The 24,917-nt window shown below is 39.4% G+C and overlaps 2 protein-coding genes across 2 annotated transcripts in view; both read right to left on the bottom strand.

Annotated features, from left to right (window-relative positions):
* Positions 1 to 540: 540 nt before the first annotated feature.
* Positions 541 to 9,690, bottom strand: soul5 (heme-binding protein soul5). Its single transcript, XM_062049361.1, has 7 exons — positions 9,597 to 9,690; positions 9,434 to 9,493; positions 6,600 to 6,681; positions 6,422 to 6,542; positions 3,582 to 3,718; positions 3,303 to 3,466; positions 541 to 814 (listed from the first exon to the last, which is right to left on the bottom strand). Coding segments are annotated over exons 1-7 (687 nt in total). The 5' UTR covers positions 9,599 to 9,690; the 3' UTR covers positions 541 to 693.
* Positions 9,691 to 14,406: 4,716 nt separating this feature from the next.
* Positions 14,407 to 24,917, bottom strand: part of notch3 (notch receptor 3) — a 57,209-nt gene continuing 46,698 nt past the window's right edge. The window contains exons 31-33 of the mRNA XM_062049911.1: positions 24,696 to 24,843; positions 22,730 to 22,827; positions 14,407 to 20,295 (exon numbers count right to left, since the gene is read on the bottom strand). Of these exons, the coding sequence (XP_061905895.1) occupies positions 18,838 to 20,295; positions 22,730 to 22,827; positions 24,696 to 24,843 (1,704 nt within the window). The 3' untranslated portion in view covers positions 14,407 to 18,837. The remainder of the gene's footprint in view (positions 20,296 to 22,729; positions 22,828 to 24,695; positions 24,844 to 24,917) is intronic.

The following is a 24,917-nucleotide window of genomic DNA, read 5'->3' as shown; positions in this document are numbered from 1 at the left end:
CTTGGGGTCTCGGTGGTGCTGGAGCCTATCCCAGCTGCATTAGTAAATGTATATTTGACCTACATTGTAAGAAAAAAAAAAAAAATCTGTGGATTTTGCGGTCAAAAAATGGCAGAATTTTACCATAAAATTTACAGTAAAATGGTAGGCTCCAGCACCGCCCGCGACCCCAAGGGACAAGCGGTAGAAAATGGATGGATGGTTGGTCACACTCTATTTTACTGATTGAGCTGCTTGTTTTTTTGCATTAAAATATGGTTGCTGTTTTCACACATTACTGTAAATTAAAAAATATAATTTACCTACACAAACAATCCATCCATTTACTACCGCTTGTCCCTCTGGGAGTGGCGGGGGTGCTGGAGCCTATGCCAGCTGCATTCAGGCGGAAGGCAGCGTACACCCTGGACAAGGCGCCACCTCATCTCAGGTCCAACACAGAATTATACGATTCTGCATTTTTATAAAAATAATTGACATGTGTTTAAGTTTCTTAATGACAGATTTATAGACTTTAATTGTGAGTTTTGGCCCAAGAAGTCATTGCAAGCTACTCGTACTTTATTGAATGAATTGGAGAACAACTTTTCAAACATTGTGCTAGAAATTTGAGCTCTTCATATTATCCTACGACGTCTTAAAGGGACAGCACGCCTTTTTCCCGCATTGTTGGGTGATGACGTCAGCTGCGCTTCATGCCGGTCCCATTTGGGTCGGCGGGTAAGGAGTCTCCATTTCCTCGCTGCTGGAACACACCGGATTCCCCATGGCGGGGAACCACACCTCGTTGTGTCTATTCCACAAGGTCATGGGGCTGCAGGTTGACAACACACACACACAAATTCAGTCGATATACAATCGATACTGTTGGAATAATCATGTACGTGTATATTATCACACAACTTTATGCTTAAGGGCCGTTGATATAGTTAGGGCCCGCAATGTCCCTTTGGGACAGAGGACCCTATTGTAATTGTAAGGTTTTATTATTATTATTATACCGCTACCTCTTTGAGCTGTAATTTGACCCCTTTAACATGCTTCAAAACTCACCATATTTGACACACACATCAGGACTGGCGAAAATTGCAATCTAATAAAAAAACCCAACCCCAAAACTCAAAATTGCGCTCTTGAGCCCCCTAGGAATAAACACAGACAAAAATGCCTGTAACTCCCAGTAGGAATGTCGTAGAGACATGAAACAAAAACCTCTATGTAGGTCTGACTTAGAATTAAATTTCGTACACTGACATCCTTCAGCAAAAATCAACAGGAAGTTGGCAATTCCCCCTTCAAAACAAAAGTTTTGTAAAAACAGTCACTTTTGCCTCTTTGAGCTGTAATTTGACCCCCTTAACATGCTTCAAAACTCACCAAACTGGACACACACATCAGGACTGGCAAAAATTGCGATCTAATAAAAAAAAACCCAACCCCAAAACTCAAAATTGCGCTCTAGCGCCCCCTAGGAAGAAAACACAGACACAACTGCTCCTAGGAAGAAAACTCAGACAAAACTGACTGTAACTTCCAGTAGGAATGTCTTAGAGACATGAAACAAAAACCTCTATGTAGGTCTCACTTAGACCTAGATTTCATACATTGAAATCCTTCAGCAAAAATCAACAGGAAGTTTGCAATTCCCCCTTCAAAACAATAGTCTTGTAAAAACAGTCACTTTTGCCTCTTTCAGCTATAATTTGACCCCCTTAACATGCTTCAAAACTCAAACTGGACACACACATCAGGACTGGCAAAAATTGCAATCTAATAAAAAAACCCAACCCCAAAACTCAAAATTGCGCTCTAGCGCCCCCTAGGAAGAAAACACAGACACAACTGCTCCTAGGAAGAAAACTCAGACAAAACTGCCTGTAACTTCCAGTAGGAATGTCTTAGAGACATGAAACAAAAACCTCTATGTAGGTCTCACTTAGACCTAGACTTCATACACTGAAATCCTTCAGCAAAAATCAACAGGAAGTTTGCAATTCCCCCTTCAAAACAATAGTCTTGTAAAAACAGTCACTTTTGCCTCTTTGAGCTGTAATTTGACCCCTTTAACATGCTTCAAAACTCACCAAACTGGACACACGCATCAGGACTGGCAAAAATTGCGATCTAATAAAGAAACCCAACCCCAAAACTCAAAATTGCGCTCTAGCGCCCCCTAAGAAAACACAGACACAACTGCTCCTAGGAAGAAAACTCAGACAAAACTGCGTGTAACTTCCAGTAGGAATGTCTTACAGACATGAAACAAAAACCTCTTTGTAGGTCTCACTTAGACCTACATTTCATGTATTGACAACCCCCAGCAAAAATCAACAGGAAGTTTGCAATTCCCCCTTCAAAACAAAAGTTTTGTAAAAACAGTCACTTTTGCCTCTTTGAGCTGTAATTTGACCCCCTTAACATGCTTCAAAACTCAAACTGGACACACACATCAGGACTGGCAAAAATTGCAATCTAATAAAAAAACCCAACCCCAAAACTCAAAATTGCGCTCTAGCGCCCCCTAGGAAGAAAACACAGACACAACTACTCCTAGGAAGAAAACACAGACAACACTGCCTGTAACTTCCAGTAGGAATGTCTTAGAGACATGAAACAAAAACCTCTATGTAGGTCTCACTTAGACCTACATTTCATGTATTGACAACCCCCAGCAAAAATCAACAGGAAGTTTGCAATTCTCCCTTCAAAACAAAAGTTTTGTAAAAACCGGTCACCTTTTCTCAAACATTATCTCCTCTGAGCGCGTTTGTCGTGTCGGCTTCAAACTAGCACAGGAGAGAGATTGAACCCTTCTGATTAAAAGTTGACGAAAGAGTTTTAATTACTGCTCCGGTTTGGATTTTATGTGCCGTCAAAGTCGGTCCCGTCCATCGCTGCTTGCAGCTTTAAATATTATCTGTATTTTGACTGCCAAGGCCGAACACCGCCGTGACGCAGACAGAGCAGAGACAAGGCGATAGCACCAGCGTCAACACATTTGCATTTTTGTACAATCATATATTGTGTCTAACTGGAGCTGTCGAGATTACCCCCTTCCCTCAGCGACAGCTTCAGTGATGTAACAGGGACCTTCCAAATAAATACAGGAAACACGGGGGCTGGACTTTTAGAACGTAGTTTGGATCTGTAACTAGAATACGGCCCAAAACGCGTCTCCTCATTGAGCCAAATTGAACTCTGTCTCTGCATGATTCCTTGCTTCTCATCTGTTTAATAAATGTCATCAGTGTTTGAACCTGACAATCCTCATTATTTGAAATGTGATGTCAAGAAATAGCAACCTGTTATACGCAGCCCCGTAGTGGCAGTCCTTTTTGAAGTAAGCGCCATCTGACATCAGGTACTTCTTCAGTTTGTAAGCTTCATTGTAGTCACACACCGAAGTCATCCAGCCTCCATAGCTGCGCACGTACATGTTGGTGTCTTCTGAACTATAGAACACCACCTGCGGGCCAACATGTCATTATTTCATTCCTGTTGCAATAGAATCTATTGAGAGAAACTTAAAAACCATCCGTTTGAAGATAGATGGTTTTTGTTTCCAGGACCGTTCCGCTCACCCTGCTGTCCTTGGGTCTGGGAGGATTGGCCTGATGTTCCTTGGGCAGCAGGAAGCTCACCGTGTATTCGCCCATTTCCCAAAACTTCTTGTCAACCATCTTGACAATCACAGGTGCGGTCATTTCAATCTTTTGTCCTGGAGATGAAAGAAAGTGTAACTACGGGGCCAAGCCCAACTCCTGGGAAAACAACCCCACACCATAATTCCTCCTCCACCAAATTTCACACTCGGCACAATGCAGTCCGAAATGTAGCGTTCTCCTGGCAACCTCCAAACCCCGACCGGTCCATCAGATTGCCAGATGGAAAAGTGTGATCCATCAGTCCAGAGAAGGCGTCGTCACCGCTCTAGAGTCCAGTGGCAACGTGCTTTACACCACTGCATCCTACGTTTTGCATTGGACTTGGCGATGTATGGCTTAGACACAGCTGCCCGGCCATGGAAACCCATTCCATGAAGCCCTCTGCGTACTGTACGTGGGCTAATCGGAAGGTCACATGAAGTTTGGAGCTCTGTAGCAACTGACTGTGCAAAGACTTTCTGCACTATGCGCTTCAGCACCCGCTGACCCTTCTCTGTCAGTTTACGTGGCCTACCACTTGGTGGCTGAGTTGCTGTTGTTCCCAAACTCTTCCATTTTCTTATAATAAAGCCGACAGTTGACTTTGGAATATTTAGAAGCGAGGAAATTTCACGACTGGATTTGTTGCACAGGTGGCATCCTATGACTGTCAGTCTACCCCAGGGCAGCTGTGGCTACAAATGTAGCTTACCACCACAAGGTGTGAATGAATGATGGGTTCCCACTTCTCTGTGAGCGCTTTGAGTATCTAGTATTAGAAAAGCGCGATATAAAATCTAATCCATTATTATTATTATTATTATTTATGACAGTTGTGGAGAATGCATATATGTTTAAGTAGGGATGTGCCGATATTATCGGCCGATAAATGCGTTAAAATGTAATATCGGAAATTATCGGTATCGTTTTTTTTATTATCGGTATCGGGTTTTTTTGTTTTTTTTTTAAATTAAATCAACATAAAACACAAGATACACTTACAATTAATGCACCAACCCAAAAAACCTCCCTCCTCATTCACACAAAAGGGTTGTTTCTTTCTGTTATTAATATTCTGGTTCCTACATTATATATCAATATATATCAATACAGTCTGCAAGGGATACAGTCCGTAAGCACACATGATTGTGCGTGCTGCTGCTCCACTAATAGTACTAACCTTTAACAGTTAATGTTACTCATTTTCATTAATTACTTGTTTCTATGTAACTGTTTTTATATTGTTTTACTTTCTTTTTTATTCAAGAAAATGTTTTTAATTTATTTATCTTATTTAATTTTATAATTTTTTTTTAAAAGTACCTTATCTTCACCATACCTGGTTGTCCAAATTAGACATAATAATGTGTTAATTCCACGACTGTATATATCGGTTGATATCGGTATCGGTTGATATCGGTATCGGTAATTAAAGAGTTGGACAATATCGGAATATCGGATATCGGCAAAAAGCCATTATCGGACATCCCTAAGTTTAAGAGTTCTTTCTTTATTCACAGTCATGTTTGGAGCATCTAGTACAGTGGTCCCCAACCACCGGGCCGCGGCCCGGTACCGGTCCGCGGACCGATTGGTACCGGGCCGCACAAGAATTAAAAAATAAATAAATAAATAAAATATTTTTATTTTTATTTTTATTTTTTAATGAAATCAACATAAAAAACACAATATATACATTCTATATCAATATAGATCAATACAGCCTGCAGGGATACAGTCCGTAAGCACACATGATTGTATTTATTTATGTTAAAAAAAAAAATTAAAAAAAAGTTGTTTTTTTTTGTATTTTTTTAAATACACCCCCGCCCCCCACCGGTCCGTGGGACAAATTTTCAAGCGTTGACCGGTCCGCAGCTACAAAAAGGTTGGGGACCACTGATCTAGTACTTTTCAATGTATACTCTGTATACCAGTTTCTCTTTGTCTAAAGAGGTCTGTGTAGTGTTTTAGACATTGGAATGTGAAAAGGATACATCCCCCTCCTTATCTTATCAGTGTTGGGGAAGGGGGAGGTATTCCTTTCTGGGGGGACTGCTTTCCGATTCAAGAAGTAGTTTCTTTCCGTTTGAATGTCGGACCAATTTGAGAAGCCGGTATGAATGTATTGGTCTGGGCTGGTCTCCTGAAGCTTCAGTAAAACTTGATAATATTCCTATTCTGTCTTGATGGTCCTTCTTACTCTGCATATATGTCATCTGAAAGAACTTGGGATTGACCAGTGACTTTAATTCCCTGAGAGGGAATACTGGGCAGACGCAACACAGTTCCACGCTGGAAATCACTGAGAGCGGCCCATTCTTTCACAAATGTTTCTAGAAACAGTCTCCATGCCTAAGTCCTTGATTTTATACACCTGTGGCCGGGCCAAGTGATTAGGACACCTGATTCTGATCATTAGGATGGGTGGCCAAAATAACTTCGGCAATATAGTGTATGTTTCAGTTGTGTCTAGTCAGATAAGATTTTGGTATAATAGATGAATAATAGATCATCTATTATCTCAAAAAGGTATTTTCCTAGAAGAAACTGAAATGTATAAGCGAAAAAGGCTAACATTTTACAGGTGTGGTCATTTCAATCTTTTGTCCTGGAGATGAAAGGAAGTGTACAAAAACATTGTCTCTGCACAAAGACGGCTCTGAAAGCCATCAGGTGCGCCTTCACCATCTAAATGAGGTCATGTCACAAAATAAGTTACCTTTTCAAATGAAAGTCAAAAGACAGTGCAATGTGTAGTCGTGTAACGTTCGTACCGTTCTCATTTTCACCGTCGATGTATTTGTACAGGCGCTTGAATGCCTTCATGGTGGCGAATTCCATTAGGAAGGAGCTCTCTGTGGTGGTCACCCACTTCATGGCCTTGTAGTGGCGGACCTGAGAGACGTGACAGTAAGTCAATGTCTTTTATCTGTGGGTGTGTTCAACGCTCACCTGGTAGTGTGGAGTCTCGCAGACCAGGTCGAACATCAGACATTCTTCTGTCTCGGTACAGAACGACATCTCAGAGTACTCTCTGTGAAAAGACCACACCCGTTTGCTGAATTGCAACGGAATATTCCCAGACTCGTCTCATATTCAACAGTCATCCATCCGTCCATTTGCTACCGCTTGTTTCTCTAGTGCAGTGTTTTTCAACCTTTTTTGAGCCAAGGCACATTTTTTGCGTTGATAAAATCCGGAGGCACACCATTAGCAGAAATCATTAAAAAACGAAACTGAGTTGATTGAATATGTACATACAGCTAGCCTAAATAGCATGTTAGCATTGATTAGCTTGCAGTCATGCACTGACCAAATATGCCTGATTAGCACTCCAACAAGTCAATAACATCAACAAAGTTCACCTTTGTGCATTCACGCACAGTATAAAACTTTTGGTTGACAAAATGAGACAAAGGAGTGGACATTTTTACATGTAAACAAACTGTCACACTATGGTGAGTTCAAGAACCGCCAAAATTATTAGGTCAAAATTTTCACCAAATAGTCTCATCAGTGAAGCGTACACACAAACATATTAAACAGTTGGCTTTCTAACAATTAGGAAGGTTTGTGTCGTGTTTGTCCTCAAACAAAAACCATACTAAAACAAAAATATTATTTTTTTCCCCATCTTTTTCCATTTTCAGTCCTTTTTTTGAAAATGCTCCAAGGAGCCACTAGAGAGCACTAAAGAGGTTGCTGACTCCCGATTTAAGCAAACAGATTGTTTGAAAAAATAAAAGTCTATATTTTTCACAATTAATTTCCCCCATGTCCCTAAAGGGACATGGGGGAAATTATTTTTTTAATAATTATTTATTTATTTATTTATTTTTTAGACATGTATCTCGTGAGCAAGAGAAACTATCTAGTGCGCACGATATTTTATTTTTATAAAATGATTTAAACTTTTTTTTTTTACATGTATCTCGTGCGCACGAGATACATTTCTTAAAAAAAAAAAAATTAAAAAAAAAAAAATTAAATTGTTTTTAATTTTATAAAACGTTTCACGAGATACATGTCTAAAAAAAAAAATATATATATAAAAATGTATTTTTCCCCCATGTCCCTTAGGGCAGTGGTCCCCAACCACCGGTACCGGTCCGTGGACCGATTGGTACCGGGCCGCGGCCGCACAAGAAATTAAAAAAAAAAAAAAAAATTTTTTTTATTTTTTTATTTTTTTAAATTAAATCAACATAAAAAACACAATATATACATTATATATCAATATAAATCAATACAATCTTCAGGGATACAGTCTGTAAGCACACATGATTGTATTTCTTTATGACAAAAAAAATTAAAAATATTTTTTTATTTTTTATTTTTTTATTACCCCTCCCCCCCCGGTCCGTGGGACAAATTTTCAAGCATTGACCGGTCCGTAAGTACAAAAAGGTTGGGGACCACTGCCTTAGGGGCTCCGTACAATTACAAATAAAACTGCATAAATTTTTTTGTGAACTGTCGTTCTCAATTTCCAAATCGTGATTCCTATTCCTATTATGATTCTGCGTAGATTTTTAGAAGAACGTTTTTCAAGCCATTTCCACACTTATTGCTCTCTTGTATTATTGCTCTTATTATTACTGCCGTTAATAGAGGAATGTAGTTCATCTTGGAATTGGCGCCATTTCCCCCCCCCCTTTTCAAACCTATCCTGTCCAGCAATAGTTGTTTCACTTTTATTAAATGTTTGGACATAGTTTGTGTTTGGTACAAGGGTGAGATCAGCGGTTATCTACAAATATGGTTCCAGTGTTCATAACAAAAAATGAGTGAAAGAAACAGTTACAATACAGTACTGACAAAGATCATTACTGCACTGTAATTATCATTATATTAATAGTAATAACAATATTAAAAGATAATAGTGACCTATTTACACCAATAATATCAACTCAAATGTAGTAATAGATCATTCGATTTGTTTCTAAAAGAGTATAGATTGTGAACCGAGAATCGGTTTAAATTGAGAATCGATTCCGAATCACCCTAAAAATATAATGGAATCCTAAGTTGTTGAAAGATTCACATCCCTAGCGTTGATCAACATTTTGCGGCCGTGCTTTTGTCACAATTGTCTGTACGTTCAATGGTAGTCAAAGTTAGTAGCTAAACTTTGCCCAATTGCTATGAATGGCTACAAAAAAAACAAAGTTTACCAGCTAGGAAAAGAAAGACGGCGGGATAAAATGCTCTCATTGCAGAGCGTTCGGAAGTTAGGGCCTTCTTGCAGACACCGATTCGTGACACACTGCTTTAAGAAGATCGGCAAAAAATGTAAGTTAACGATAGTTCGCTTAAAATTTTATGTGTAACCAACCCCATTGAGTAGTACCTCAAATTAAAGGTATTGATTAGAGCTTTCTAGAGATGCAATTAATTTTTCAACATGGTCTATTATTATGACACAATGACCAAAAATATCATTTTTTAAAGGGGATTTAATGTACTTTATCTTGAACCTTTGCTCTTTCACAAGCTACGATGACTCCAACATAGAAGCTAAACTTTGGATATAGAAATGCTTTGTGTTAATTTGTGAATGTAATGATGAACTTTTCAATCGGGGGGAAAAAAGGTGCTTTTAATTTAATTGTTGCACATTTTTTAGCTATTTTTTGTTTTTGCAACACTTTCCTTGTAGTTTTCAGCTGCTTTGCGGATTAGCTTTCGGTGCTAAGGTCAAAATTCATGTACAAACCACAATGACAGTCATATTTAGTACCGTAGGTGTTGCATATGACAACACAGACGTGCTTTAAGTGTCTTACCCATATTCAGCCTCAGCTCTGAGGGCCAGCAGAAAGCCAACAAGTCCTGCAAGGAGAAACCTTAAAAAAAAAACAATTTTACAAAGTTAGAACATCCATTTTGTGATGATCAACTTACGACAAGCGGTGTGTAAGACGGTGTGTTGAACACAGGCGTACTCACATTGTGACAAAAGTCGGTCGGCTGCAGTGTGAGTCTCGGTGCGGTGCAAGGCAGCTATTTATTCCAAGTCCAGTTATAAAAGGAAAAGTTGCCACTCCCTAAAAAGTCTCAGACAATACCAGTGAAGGGAAACAAAGCAACACAAACAGATGTGACGCAAGATGAAATACTACACTATACAACCATTACATTTACTTAAACCCCATACATTTGGTTCCTCTTTTGTAGGTGAAAGGTGATCTGTGCCAAATGTATAAAACACAGGCTGTGATTTGGTAATTGCTGCCATTGTGCAGTATTTATTACTCCTATAGTACTATAGCATTTTTACTGTATATAAGAGTTTAAGTGTGTTTTTTTCTGACAAATACAGCACGCGATGGCGTGTGGCACACACCTTTTTAAAGGGGACCTATGATTATTTTAATATTTTCTGACTTTAGAAATACTGTTGCAAAGTTGGATACTCGTGGTAAACAATGCAAAAGCGTCAAATCGTAATGTTCATGCATTTTGGCGTTGGCGGGCACCACCATCCTAGTCGCTGCCGCTGTGTCCTTGGGCAAGACACTTCACCCACCTGCTCCCAGTGCCACCCACACTGCTTTAAATGTAACTTAGATATTGGGTTTCACTATGTAAAGGTGCTTTGAGTCACTAGAGAAAAGCGCTATATGAATATAATTCACTTCACTTCACATTTTATCGTAGATTAGGATCACCTTAAGGGACTGATAAGACCATGTGTGTAAAAATTTTAGCACTATTGGTTAAAAATGATGTCTGCCAACAAGCAAAACATGTTTGTAGGGTAGTAAGCAGGATGTACAGTAGCAATATTGAAGAAAGTATGGCCAACTAAAAAATCTTGTCTAAAGAGAGTATGGTCAACTAAAAAATCTTGTCTAAAGAGAGTATGGTCAACTAAAAAATCTTGTCTAAAGAGAGTATGGCCAACTAAAAAATCTTGTATAGACTATGGCCAACTAAAAAATCTTGTATAGACTATGGCCAACTAAAAAATCTTATATAGACTATGGCCAACTAAAAAATCTTGTCTAAAGAGAGTATGGCCAACTAAAAAATCTTGTCTAAAGAGAGTATGGCCAACTACAAAATCTTGTATAGACTATGGCCAACTAAAAAATCTTGTATAGGCTAGGGCCAACTAAAAAATCTTGTATAGACTATGGCCAACTAAAAAATCTTGTATAGAGTATGGCCAACTAAAAAATCTTGTATAGACTACGGCCAACTAAAAAATCTTGTATAGACTATGGCCAACTAAAAAATCTTATATAGACTATGGCCAACTAAAAAATCTTATCTAAAGAGAGTATGGCCAACTAAAAAATCTTGTATAGACTAGGGCCAACTAAAAAATCTTGTATAGACTATGGCCAACTAAAAAATCTTGTATAGAGTATGGCCAACCAAAAATCTTGTATGGAGTATGGCCAACTAAAAATATTGTATAGAGTATGGCCAACTAAAAAATATTGTATAGAGTATGGCCAACTAAAAATATTGTATAGAGTATGGCCAACTAAAAATATTGTATAGAGTATGGCCAATACTTTTTAAAAATATATAAGCTTTATGAACCTTGGGTTAGGTGAACGGTCTTTTGGGCTGAGTGATTGTGTGTGTTGAATTGTATTGGCGCGTTCTATGGAGCTAGGAGCTAGCAGAGGAGCTAGGAGCTAGCATAACAAACACGTAGGTGTTTTTATGCAGGATTAATTTGTGGCATATTAAATATAAGCCTGGTTGTGTTGTGGCTAATAGAGTATATATATGTCTTGTGTTTATTTACTGTTGTAGTCATTCCCAGCTGAATATCAGGTCACCCCCCCGGCTCTCACAGCATCTTCCCTATCTGAATAGCTTCAACTCCCCACTAGTCCTTCACTTGCACTTTACTCATCCACAAATCTTTCATCCTCGCTCAAATTAATGGGGAAATTGTCGCTTTCTCGGTCCGAATCTCTCTCACTTCATGCGGCCATCATTGTAAACAATAGGGAACTTTGCGTATATGTTCAACTGACTACGTCACGCTACTTCCGGTAGGGGCAAGCCTTTTTTTATCAGATACCAAAAGTTGCAATCTTTATCGTCGTTGTTCTATACTAAATCCTTTCAGCAAAAATATGGCAATATCGCGAAATGATCAAGTATGACACATAGAATAGATCTGCTATCCCCGTTTAAATAAAAAAAAATAATTTCAGTAGGCCTTTAAGTTACAAAACTGTAGTACATAGGAGCGTATCATTATACTACATGTCATTTTAGAGGTGTACAAAGCAAGGGGAGTCGGGTGAAGCTCTAGAGGGAGTGTTCCTTTTGTCACACACAAATAAAAAGGTGGGTGTGTGTAAACTTCTCAAATGTTGAGGTCTATTCAGAGTTTTACATTATGAACATGATGGGGAGCGTTCTTTACCTTCCAGGTATTAGGTAGGCAAGCTGTACGTACTGTACTGTTATTTTACTGCATTTATCCTGAGTACAAGGTGTCCATAGCAATTATTTCTACTCCATTACTAGAGTAGTCACAGTGCAGCATTGTCATTTCTTTCAGCTTTTTACTTCAAGAGTAAAACGATACATGTGGAATGCGGTCAACTCTGTGTGTTTGTCCTACAGTATATCCACGTGAGCATGGGGTTTTGTAGTGGGAACAAGTTATTGTCCTATATCCACGTGAGCATGGGGTTTTGTAGTGGGAACAAGTTCTTCGGACTTTCCATTCTTTGGGGACAAACACAAGAAAGGTGCAAACAAAGACATCGATTTTTTAAATTGTATTTTATTTTATTTTATTTTTTTTCATGAAGAAATACAATCATGTGTGCTTATATTATGTGTATTGATCTATATTGATATATAATGTATATATTGTGTTTTTTATGTTGATTTAATTCAAAAAATAATAATACCGTAATTTCCGGACTATAAGCCGCTACTTTTTCCCCTCGTTCTGGTCCCTGCGGCTTATACAAGGGTGCGGCTTATTTACGGCCTGTTCTTCTCCGACACCAACGAAGAGGATTTCGGTGGTTTTAGTACGCAGGAGGAAGACGATGACACAATGATTAAAGACTGACTTTTCATATACCGGTAGGCTGGTTATTTTGATAACGTACAGGCGAGCACTTTGTATTACTTTGCACCGTTTAATTATTTGTACTCTGCACGAATGCTGTTCGCCATGTCAAAGATGTGAAAGTTTGATTGAATGATTGAAAGATTTATTGTTAATAAATGGGACGCTTTGCGTTCCCAGTCATCTCAGTCCCGACAATCCCCTCCGTGGTAGCAGGAACCCCTATATACTACGCTAATTACACATCAAAACCCTGCGGCTTATAGTCGGGTGCGGCTTATATATGGAGCAATCTGTATTTTCCCCTAAATTTAGCTGGTGCGGCTTATAGTCAGGTGCGGCTTATAGTCCGGAAATTACGGTAATATATATTTTTAATTTTTTTTAATTTTTTTATTTCTTGTGCGGCCCGGTAACAATCGGTCCGCGGACCGGTACCGGGCCACGGCCTGGTGGTTGGGGACCACTGCTCTATACAAGATTTTTTAGTTGGCCTTACTCTATACAAGATTATTTAGATGGCCATACTCTATACAATATTTTTAGTTGGCCATACTCTATACCAGTGGTTCTCAAATGGGGGTACGCGTACCCCTGGGGGTACTTGAAAGTATGCCAAGGGGTACGTGAGATTTTTTTTAAATATTCTAAAAATAGCAACAATTCAAAAATCCTTTATATATATGTACACACATACTGTATGTGTGTGGGTGTATATATATATATATATATATGTGTGCATGTATGTATGCGGTAGAAAATTGATGGATGCATATATACTGTATGTGTGTATGGATGTGTGTATATGTATATATATGTATGTGTATATAAATGTATATCTGTGTATATGTGGGGCGGTATAGCTCGGTTGGTAGAGTGGCCGTGCCAGCAACTTGAGGTTGGAGGGTTGCAGGTTCGATCCCCGCTTCTGCCATCCTAGTCATTGCCGTTGTGTCCTTGGGCAAGACACTTTACCCACCTGCTCCCAGTGCCACCCACACTGGTTTAAAAATGTAACTTAGATATTGGGTTTCACTATGTAAAGCGCTTTGAGTCACTAGAGAAAAGCGCTATATAAATATAATTCACTTCACTTCACTATATATGTATATCTGTGTATACTGTATATGTGTATATATATATATATATATGTGTGTGTGTGTGTATATATATATATATATATATATATATATATATATATATATGTATATATATATATATATATATATGTATGTGTATATGTATATATGTATGTGTATTTATATATATATATATATATATACATATATATATACACACACTATATATACACACACTATATATATATATATATATATATATATATATATATATATATATATATATATATATATATATATATATATATATATATATATACACTATTAATGTGTATATACACTGTATGAGTGTGTGTGTATATATGTGTATGTGTGTATATATACACTATATATATATATATATATATATATATATATATATATATATATATATATATATATATATATATACACTATATAAACTGTATGTATATAGTGTGTATATATATATATTTATATAACTTGTAGCTTAGCTTACTACCTTTTCCAAGTCGCTTGTCCATCACTGAAAATATACAATACAATGTGTAATACGTAAAAAAGTCATTAAAGACAAAAGATATTCACGACACAATTCCAATGATGCTAAATGAAGTACATTTTATTTTTGTCCTTTTTAGTACATAATCATTTTAGAAACATAAGACTTTTTCAAGCAAAGATCTACCCAGTAAACAAACATATTTACAAACAGAAAAGAAAAACAAGGTTTGAAAGTTGAAATGTACAAACACTCAGTGCGACCTGGTAGCAAACTGGCAGGTAAGTGACATAATATATATATTTATAAAAAAAATAACACAACAACAACAACAATTGTGAAAATAGTGAACAAACCAATCAATATAAACTAGTAGTAGAAGTAGTCGTAGTAGCTACAAGAGCGGTTATCCACTTGTTCTTGTTGGGTAATATAAAAAAAGGTTATTTTTGAAGTTCATCTTGGAAGATCTCCGGTCGTCCTGGGAATGAGTCAAAAGTAAAAAAGGTGCAGCACTACACAGTAGCGTTCCTTCCTTCAGTCTCTTCTAACAATCATTTTAAGGATTACACCGCAACACCACCAATGTTACACTTGAGTTCACGCATGCTGAACAATAACTAAATATTGAAATTTGTAAGGAGGAATGATGAAAAATAGCAGCTTGGGAGCATAGCTTGAGTTGACACTACAAAAAAAGGAATGTGGAATTAAACAAGGAAACAAACAATACAAAAGGCAGTGACAGGCTGACTTTAAAGGCATTTTTAAGTCCTTTAAAATGATATAAAAAAAAACAACAACTAAAAAGTCAGTGAGAGGCTACAGTGAAGGAATTCCGTTTGTTTTTAAAGGCCACTCCTGTTCCATAAATATCCACGGTGGCTTAAATTGACCTTTTTAGTCACTTTGAAGTGCTTCAGACACACTCGTCTACATTCTTCAATCTTAATACGCCAATGGGAAACAAAAAAAAGCACAATGACCACACATCAGCTATGCTTGGGGGCCTAAATAAATAGCAGGAGGCGATGAGCGGGCCTGAACGATAAATTAAATTAGGCAACATAGAAATAAAGATGGTTTAAAAAAAAAAAGTCTAAATAAAAAGTTAAGGCTGCGGCGTAGGGCTGGGCGATATATGGAATATACTCGATACATCGCGGGTTTGATATAGAAAATGACTATATCGTGATATTCGAGTACCGTATTTTTCGGTTTATAAATCACAGTTTTTTTCATAGTTTGGCCGGGGGTGCGACTTATACTAAGGAGCGACTTTTGACCCACTTAACATGCTTCAAAACTCACCAAATTTGACACACACATCAGGACCTGCGAAAATTGCAAGTTAATAAAAAACCAAACCCCAAAAATCAAAATTGCGCTCTAGCGCCCCCTAGGAAAAAACAAAAACAAACTGCCTGTAACTCACACTAGGAAGGTCGTAGAGACATGAAACAAAAACCTCTATGTAGGTCAGACTTAGACCTACATTTCATAATTTTACATCCTCGGGCAAAAACCAACAGGAAGTTGGCAATTTCCCCTTCAAGACAAAATTGTACTAAAAAAACTAATTTTTGCCTCTTTGAGCAGTAGTTTGACCCCCTTAAAATACTTCAAAACTCACCAAACTTCTCACACACATCGACATTGCGACCTTAAAAAAAAAACAAACCCCAAAACTCAAAATTGTGCTCTAGAGCAATTTTTAAATAAAACAGAGAAAAAACTGCTCCTCAGAGGAAACCTCAGACAAAACTGCTTGTAACTTCCGGTAGGAACGTCTTAGAGACATGAAACAAATACCTCTATGTAGGTCTCACCTAGACCTACATTTCTTAGGTTGACATCCTTCAGCAAAAATCAACAGGAAGTTTGCTATTCCTCCTTCAAATCTAAATTTTTGTTACAACCGGTCACCAAACATCAAACGTTATCTCCTCTGAGCGCGTTTGTTGTTTCGGCTTCAAACTGCTACAGGAGAGAGATTGAACCCTTCTCATTAAAAGTTGACGACGGCGTTTCGTTTAGTGCTACCGTTTTGATTTTACGAGCCTTCAAAGACCCGCAGCACTAAAGCTGCTCCGCTGCTGTGATTTTACGCGCCTTCAAAGAAAACAACCACTGTGCCGCAACATCTAGGAAAAAGACTCAGACACAACTTCCTCTAACTCCCAGTACGAATATCGTAGAGACACGAAACAAAAACCTCTATGTAGGTCTCACTCAGGACTACCACTGGACAAAAGTATTGGGACACCTAGGACTAGCACCTGCCAAAATGCGGACCCGACCAACGCTGCTTGCAGCTTTAATTTTAAATTGCCTTTCAAATGTCTATTCTTGCTGTTGGGTTTTATCAAATAAATTTCCCCCAAAAAATGCGACTTGTACTCCAGTGCGACTTATACTCCGAAAAATACGGTATACGTTCTCACGCAGTTGCTTTTAAACTGCATGAGTTTCCCACTCTTTCTTGTCTCTCCTTCTAACAGGGACTTGAAACAAGCGCACCTTCTTACACACGTCACGCGTGCAACGTCACACGCTCCCGCGGAGCAGACGGGTAGCGACATGGTAACGTTAGCTGTGATGCTAACGGCGCGGTGCGAGTGGTAACACGAGAGAGAGAAGGTGCGAATCTGGTAACAAATGAAGGAATAATTAATTCCTAAGAAAACATAGCAGGTGGTCCATCGTCTGGGGGTGGTTTGGCTTCAAGCGGGAAGATGTTGAACAGACAACCGTAATATGTCAAGTATGCGGCAAAAGCGTTGCTACAAAAAGTAGCATTACCGCTAATGTAGCATCATTTGAAAAGTCACCCGCGAGAGAATGAAGAGTGCTTGAAACTCCGCATGTCAACATCTCCGTTCGGTGCCACACCCACAAAATGCCCAAGCAACCATTTCCAGATCAACACCGTATGAAACAAATAGTCAACAACAGAAGGAGATAACGTCTGCAGGAACCTACCACATAGCGAAGGACATACACTATTTGATTTCCTATTATGCAGCTCATTTTTATGTGACACTTATTGAAATATCTTGTGTGACATCATGCACAAAAGTGCACTTTATTTGTTTTAAACTATTGTATTGGCGTTCTGTACAAAAAGTGCACTTTAATTAGGGACCGAGTCCCTTTGGGACAGAAGACCCTATTGAATTTCTAGCGTTTTATTATTATACCGCCGCCTCTTTGAGCCGTAATTTGACCCTCTTAACATGCTTCAAAACTCACCAAATTAGACACACACATCAGGACTGGCGAAAATTGCGATTTAATAAAAAAAAAAAAAAACTCAAAATTGCGCTCTAGCGCCCCCTAGGAAGAAAACACAGACAAAACTGCCTCTAACTCCCAGTAGGAATGTCGTAGACACATGAAACAAAAACCTCTATGTAGGTCTCACTTAGACCTAGATTTCATACACTGACAACCCCCAGCAAAAATCAACAGGAAGTTTGCAATTCCCCCTTCAAAACAAAAGTTGAGTAAAAACAGTCACCTTTTTTCAAACATTATCTCCTCTGAGCGCGTTTGTCGTGTCGGCTTCAAATTAGCACAGGAGAGAGATTGAACCCTTCTGATTAAAAGTTGATAAAAGAGTTTTAATTACTGCTCCGGTTTGGATTTTATGAGCCTTCAAAGTCGGTCCAGTCCATCGCTGCTTGCAGCTTTAATTTAGTGTTGTTTTCATATGTCATCTTAGCGACATCATGCACAAAAGTGCACTAATAGCTTGTTTTAAAATGTATCTGACAATCTTGCACTTTCTGTTTTGGAAATGACATGAATGTTTGTGCCACTGCTTAATAACTGTTTAATAAATACACTTTTAGTTGTGATTTCCCTCTCTGCATGAAAGTTTAAAAGTAGCATATATTAATGCAGTTTGAAGAAGAATGTTTGAATGTAGACACATAGAATCATCATACTGCTGTGATTATATGCATCAATTGTTCATTCAAGGCTAAGGCAAAATATCCAGATATATATGGTGTATCGTGACATGGCCTAAGAATATCGAGATATTAATAAAAGGCCATATCGCCCAGCCCTACGGCGCATTATTTTGAGTGGAACTAGGACAAAACGAGTATCTAAAAAAACAAAACGAAACAATAAATAAAAAAATAAATGGATTCCCTTCAGCTTTTTTTTTTTTTTTTCCAATCTACTTTTAAATGTTAGTTTTACAGAAAGTATCCCAAAGTCTTTGAAATAAAAGACTTAAGTTTTCTTCATATACTTCTATTTATTTCTTAATAATAAAGTCCATCTGTGACAGAATTACTTCATTCAGTTGCCTGCTTGTTCCCCAGACAACACACGTTTCCCTTTACTGGTTTCTTTTACGCCTCTGCTATCATCACACCAGCAGACGTCCTCGTCGTTAAGTCAATCCGAATCCAATAAAAAATCTTGGAAAGCGGCTGACACATAAACACAGTTGGGGCCCCCCGAGAGCCAGTCCTGAATTTCTCGTACCCCCGCGTCTTTCTTCTCCTGGGATATTCACGCAAACACCTGCATCTTGCCGTTGGACGCCTCCGGGATTTTTGGAATTTGGGTTTGGGCGGAGCCGGCGACGGCGACGGCCGGGCTGGGCGTCGAGTCGGACCAGTCGGAGACGCACTGGGGGGAGGGGCTGGACCAGGGCTCGGGCGATTCCGGCGAGGGGGTCAAGTAGGGGTGTTCGCTGGGCAGGTGGAGGTAATGCTTGGGCGTGGCGTCGAGCGCCGACGAGTAGCTGTGCTGCGAGGGCGGCGTCGGGTAGTCTTCCGCCACGTTGCTGCTGCTGCTGCTTGGCTGGGGAAGCGGCGCCTGAGGGGGCGGGGCCACAACGGCTGACGGCGGGGGTTGAGAAGGTTGCTGCATCTGCTGGAAGAAAGGCGGTGGGGGCTGTGAAGTCTGCGGTGTGGGCGGGGTGGAGGTGCCCATGCGGGCCATGTTCTGCTGGCTGCTGATGGAGTGGCCGAGGAGCTGCTGCTCGGCGATGGAGGGCAGCTTGACCGGGCTGACGCTGGGCGTGGAGGTGACGGGCGTGGGCTGCAACATGGCGCCGCGGTACATCTGCTGGTGCATCAACATGTTCTGTTGCTGCTGCTGCATGACCGAGCTCTGGGGGTGCATGGACCCCTGGCTGCCGTGCACCAGGTTGACCACCTGTTGGCCGCACTGAGAGGAGGGGCCCATTCGGCTGTGCCAGTCAAAGGGCACGCTGACCGGGCTCACCATGCCCATGTTGAGCCCCATCTGGCCCGAGTTCAGCACGTAACCGCGGTTGACGTCGGACGGCATGGAGACGCGGCCCTGCAGAGACATGCCGCCGTTTCCCATGTCACTGAGCTGGGCTAGGGACACGGTGAAGGGGCCGCTCCCGTCCAGCATGCTCCCGTGCACCATGGGGGTGCTGGGGACCGACATGGACGAGTGGAAGAGCCCTGGCGACGGCATGGCCACGGGGGACGTGGGATTGGTGATGTAGCCGGCGTTGCTGGCGCCCCCGTGAGGCGAGTCTAGTGAGTCGACAGGAGAGAGCGTGACGGAGCTTTCCAGTAAGGCGCTCTGCATGTCCAAGGTCAGCTTCTTGTTCCGGGCCTTCACGGACTCCTTCAGACTATTGGCGTGCTGATTTCCCAGGTTGGAACCTTTGGCCCCGGGGCGGCGGTTCTTCTTGCCCTGCGGGGTGGTCTTCAGGCTCGGCAGGAAGGCGCTGGGCGGGCACATGAGGGGAGACAGTGTGTGCCCGCTGGAAAGGTGAAGTCCGGCCCCACCGTGGCCCTGGGGGCTCCTGACAGTGTTGTACTCGTCCAGGATCTGCACGATGTCGTGGTGCATGCGGTCTTGAGCGATGTCTCTGGGCAGTCTGTCCATGTGGTCTGTGATCTCCCGGTTGGCAAAGTGAGCCAGCAGGATTTTGACCGCCTCGCAGCTTCCCTCGCGAGCCGCAAGGAACAAAGGCGTCTCCTCCTGCGACACACACATCAAGTTAGACACAACCAACTCACAGCTTGAAGAACACGTTAAAGGAGCCACATGTGATAATGTCATGTCAAGTCATTAAATGGCCCTGATATGTCAAAAGGCATTAATTAATCATGTTCTTTTCCAATACCTCTATAACTGATAACAGTAGTTCAGCCGGGATATGCTCATTTAAAATTAGATTTACAGCCCCGAAATCGTATTATTTTCATTTCGATGCCCCGCCCTCCACCGTTTGACCAATTACAAAGTCTATGAGTGTGTCACATCCAGGTTGCCAGTTACGCACCGCCATATTCGTCTGGCTACTACCACTGGTAAAGTTACTAAACATGTCAGACCTTAGTCAATCTCAAAGTTACGATTCTCAACTTATTCATGACAAAGCCAGGAACAAAACGAGGATTTATATCGGGGATGCCTTTGAAAGAAGGATACCATTGAAGGCGGAGAAGAAATGTGCTAATTTCCTCATTGATAGGTAAATCACGTTTTCTTACTACTTGTAATAAATGGAAATGTACATTTGGTATGTAAACTATATTGTCCAATACAGTCTATGATCTTGTCTAACAAAGCTAGTATATTCCTGCAACGAGGGCTTAGCATGCTAGCCCGGTCAATGATACATCAACATATAGGCTAACGGGGGAATTAAATGCCAGTTAGCCTGTATGTTCATGTGTCATCCAACTGACAGGGCAAAATATATTTTGGACAAATGGATATGGGTAGTGTCATTGCCTATTTCCTTCTCAATATGCTGATACGCTGAGGAAATGGGTTGAAACATTAGCACGGCTGTCATGGCAATGTGAAACACGGAGACAGCCAAATCACATGATCAAATAATTCCTCATTCATGTTTGCATATTGTGGACTACATGTACCAAGTTATATGGCAATCTGAAACGTTTGAAATAGTAGCCTATAGGCATACCTTGGTAAAAATTTCTCCTCTTTAGTTTTGGGCGTACACTAGGCTGCTAAGCATGCTCTACTTATTTGCACCAGTATAACCATTGCTAGCGTTGGTTGTAGTTGGTTTTAGTCTTTGTTTTCTTATATTAATAACCATATGATTGCCATTTGTTGTGATATTGTACGGAGGCATGACTTACTTCTTCCTGAAAATAGCCTCATTTCTGTGCAAAATGTGTTGGTTAGAGATTTGTTATTAACAAAATGCTTGTCTATTCAGCTATTATGGTCCCAGATTAGATTTACAGCCCCGAAATCTAATTGTTTTCATTTCAATGCCCCGCCCTACACCGTTTGACCAATTAGAAAGTCTATGAGTGTGTCACATCCAAATTGCCACTGGTAAAGTTACTAAACATGTCAGACCTTAGTAAATCTCAGTTACCATTCTCAACTTATTCTTGACAAAGCCAGGAACAAAATGAGGATTTATATCGGGGATGCCTTTGAAAGATGGAGACGATTGAAGGCGGAGAATATTTTTCAATCTTACTCCAAATTTGCTAATATCCTCCTTGATAGGTAAGTCAGGCATTTACGTTTTCTTACTACTTGTAATAAATGTAAATGGACATTTGGTATGTAAACTATATTGTCCAATACAGTCTATGATCTTGTCTAACAGAGCTAGTATATTCCTGCAACCAATGCTTAGCATGCTAGCCCGGTCAATGACACATGGACATACAGGCTAATGGGGAATTAAATGTCCGTTAGCCTGTATGTCCATGTGTCATCCAACTGACAGGGCAAAATATGTTTTCGACAGATAAAACTTATGTGGATATGGGTAGTGTCGGTGCCTATTTCCTTCTCAATATGCTGATACGCTGAGGAAATGGGTTCCAACATTAGCACGGCTGTCATCATGGCAATGTGAAATGTATGGAGACAGCCAAATCACATGATAAAATAATTCCTCATTCATGTTTGCATATTTTGGACCACATGTACCAAGTTATATGGCAATCTGAAACGTTTGAAATAGTAGCCTATAGGCATACCTTGGTAAAAATGTCTCCTCTTTAGTTTTGGGCGTACACTCGGCTACTTACTTTCACCAGTATAACCATTGCTAGCGTTGGTTGTAGTTGGTTTTAGTCTTTGTTTTCTGATAGTACTTACAATAACCATATGATTGCCATTTGTTGTGATATTGTACGGAGGCATGAAAATAGCCTCATTTCTTTGTAAAATGTGTTGGTTAGAGATTTGTTTTTAACAAAACGCTTGTCTATTCAGCTATTATGGTCCTAGCATCTCAACCCCGAGTAAGAGGCAGTGGAAGTTTGAAGTTCCTTGGAGTAGCCCAGTCCATCCAGCTGGATTCGGCTGTGTATCTGGCAAACTCATTCAGAATTTTGACCGTGATAGCAGTACCATTTCTGGCCAGATTATTACATATGGCTCCTTTTAAGCAGTAGAATGGCGGTCATACTTTTAGATCCTGCATGTCCTTGTTTGCTCCGTTCTTCAGCAGGGCCACAGTAGCGTCCACATTGTTGACAGCAGCAGCCCAGTGCAAGGCGGATTTACCTGAACAACACAAATGACTTTGAACATTTGGCTTTCACTCAACTTTAGTGGGTTTTAACATTGTTCTGCGGTTTTCAAACGTTTGCTATTTTTATAATTTAAACGTTTTCAAAATTATAATACCAGTGTTTCCCACAAATTCATTTATTTGGGGCGGCCCGCCACGAAAGAATTTCGTCCGCCACAAATACATTTTTTTATTTTATTTTATTTTTTTGTCCTGTCCAGCTTCTCAGGCAAATCATATAGTTGATGTAGATGCCCATATAGGCTGTTCAGATTTACTTTACAAAAGAGAAGTGTAGGATACTTCTCTTGTTGCCTTATTTGACCACTACTGTTTTCTGTTTATTTGTTACTGACTGTGGCAGGACACCTCTGCCTCTGTTTCACTTTATGTTGCTGGTAAATAATATGATTGTAGTAGTAGGCTAAAGTTAAATGATTTAGTATGCACTAATTAAAGGGGCAGAGCTTTAAGAGACATTTTAGCTTTTATATTTTATAAGATATATTTTTTGTAAGAACCACGATTAATAAATATATTTCAGTGAATAACTTATTGTTCAAATCTGTATATAAATATGTACACAAAGTGTTGTAATTATATTGTAAATTGGATGGATGGATGGATGGACGTTTAAAACAAAACTGTTATTATTAATTAGTAAGTATACATTTTTTGAGCCTTTTTAGAGAAAATCATATCATTGTAGTAAATTATGCAAATGACTCAATGTCATGGTGACCACACCCATAGCCACGCCCCCACCGCCACAGGTATGTTGGCAGTTTATGGGAAACACTGAATACATTACTGTTTCAAAAATTATTACTATTGATTCTTTTTTAATTTTTAAAATTGGTTATTTTATTTGTCTTTAAAAAGATAATAGGTAGTATTTAGTATTTTTTTTGTTTTCAGTATTTTAGTTAATTATGATCCCTCAGTGGTAATTCTAGTCTTTGTATTAGAAAGACACGAATTGTTGTTTTGAAATAGTTGGTTAAAAACTGTTACATCTAGTAATATTTAAAAATAGTTAGAAGCTAACGTGGGTGATTTCGACTATTTTGGGCTGATAGGGGTTGACCCACAGCGCTCGTTCTGCCAATCAATACCTCAATGCTAACGAGGGGAAATTCCACTTCAACGACTGTCGCTGGCATCGACAGTAGGGTTGCCTCTTTGAATCTCAACAGTTGTTTTTCCCAGTAATATAGTGCAAAACCATCCTGGTGTTTAATAATACCAAATTAATTTTGATACATTTTTTTTTAAATGTAATTTTTTTATTATTGATATTCAGGTGAAATGTCATTTAATTTTTTTAAACATCTATAAAAACATTACTCCCGGAAATGGGTTGGAATTGGGGTGTTAAATCACCAAAATGATTCCCGAGCGTGGCCACCGCCGCTGCTCACTGCTCCCCTCACCACCCAGGGGGTGAAACAAGGGGATGGGTCAAATGCAGAGAGTAATTTCACCACACCTAGTGTGTGTGTGACTATCAGTGGTACTTTAATTATAACTTTAACTTATTTTATTATAATATCGGGTATTTTATTTATAATTTAAGAAATATAGCTAGTAATTAAAAATGTTCCTTAGTTTTTAGCATTTAACATTTACAATTATATTATATTTTTCTTTGTTTATATTTACAAAGATACCTTTTTTTTAAAAAATTAAATATGGTTGTTAAGAAATACTGTTAATTGAATTTTTTTTTTAATATTAATTTAATTTTGATGATTTATTGTTTTAAAGTTGATTTTTTTAATATTATAAATGATATTTAAATAAGAATAATAATACATATTTTTATTTATTTTAATACTGATGAGGAAACAAGCTTGCTCACCGAGTTCATCAACTGCATTAACGTCTGCATGACACGTGATGAGTTCCTCCACCATTCCTTCCACTGCCAGTCTGGCAGCCAGGATGAGTGCAGAGGAGCCGTCGTACATGCGAGCGTCAAGGTCTGTGGCCCTGTTTCTGATCAGAATCTAAGAGAAAATGCAAGACAAGTTAATGATTTTTTTCTCCAAAAGTTTCAAGTGAAAATGATGGCTCGTCGATA

The sequence above is a fragment of the Entelurus aequoreus genome, linkage group LG06, assembly GCF_033978785.1.
Source record: "Entelurus aequoreus isolate RoL-2023_Sb linkage group LG06, RoL_Eaeq_v1.1, whole genome shotgun sequence".
Classification (NCBI taxonomy): domain Eukaryota; kingdom Metazoa; phylum Chordata; class Actinopteri; order Syngnathiformes; family Syngnathidae; genus Entelurus; species Entelurus aequoreus.
Note: the sequence above shows the minus strand (reverse complement) of the source record. Positions and strands in the feature narration are given on the sequence as shown.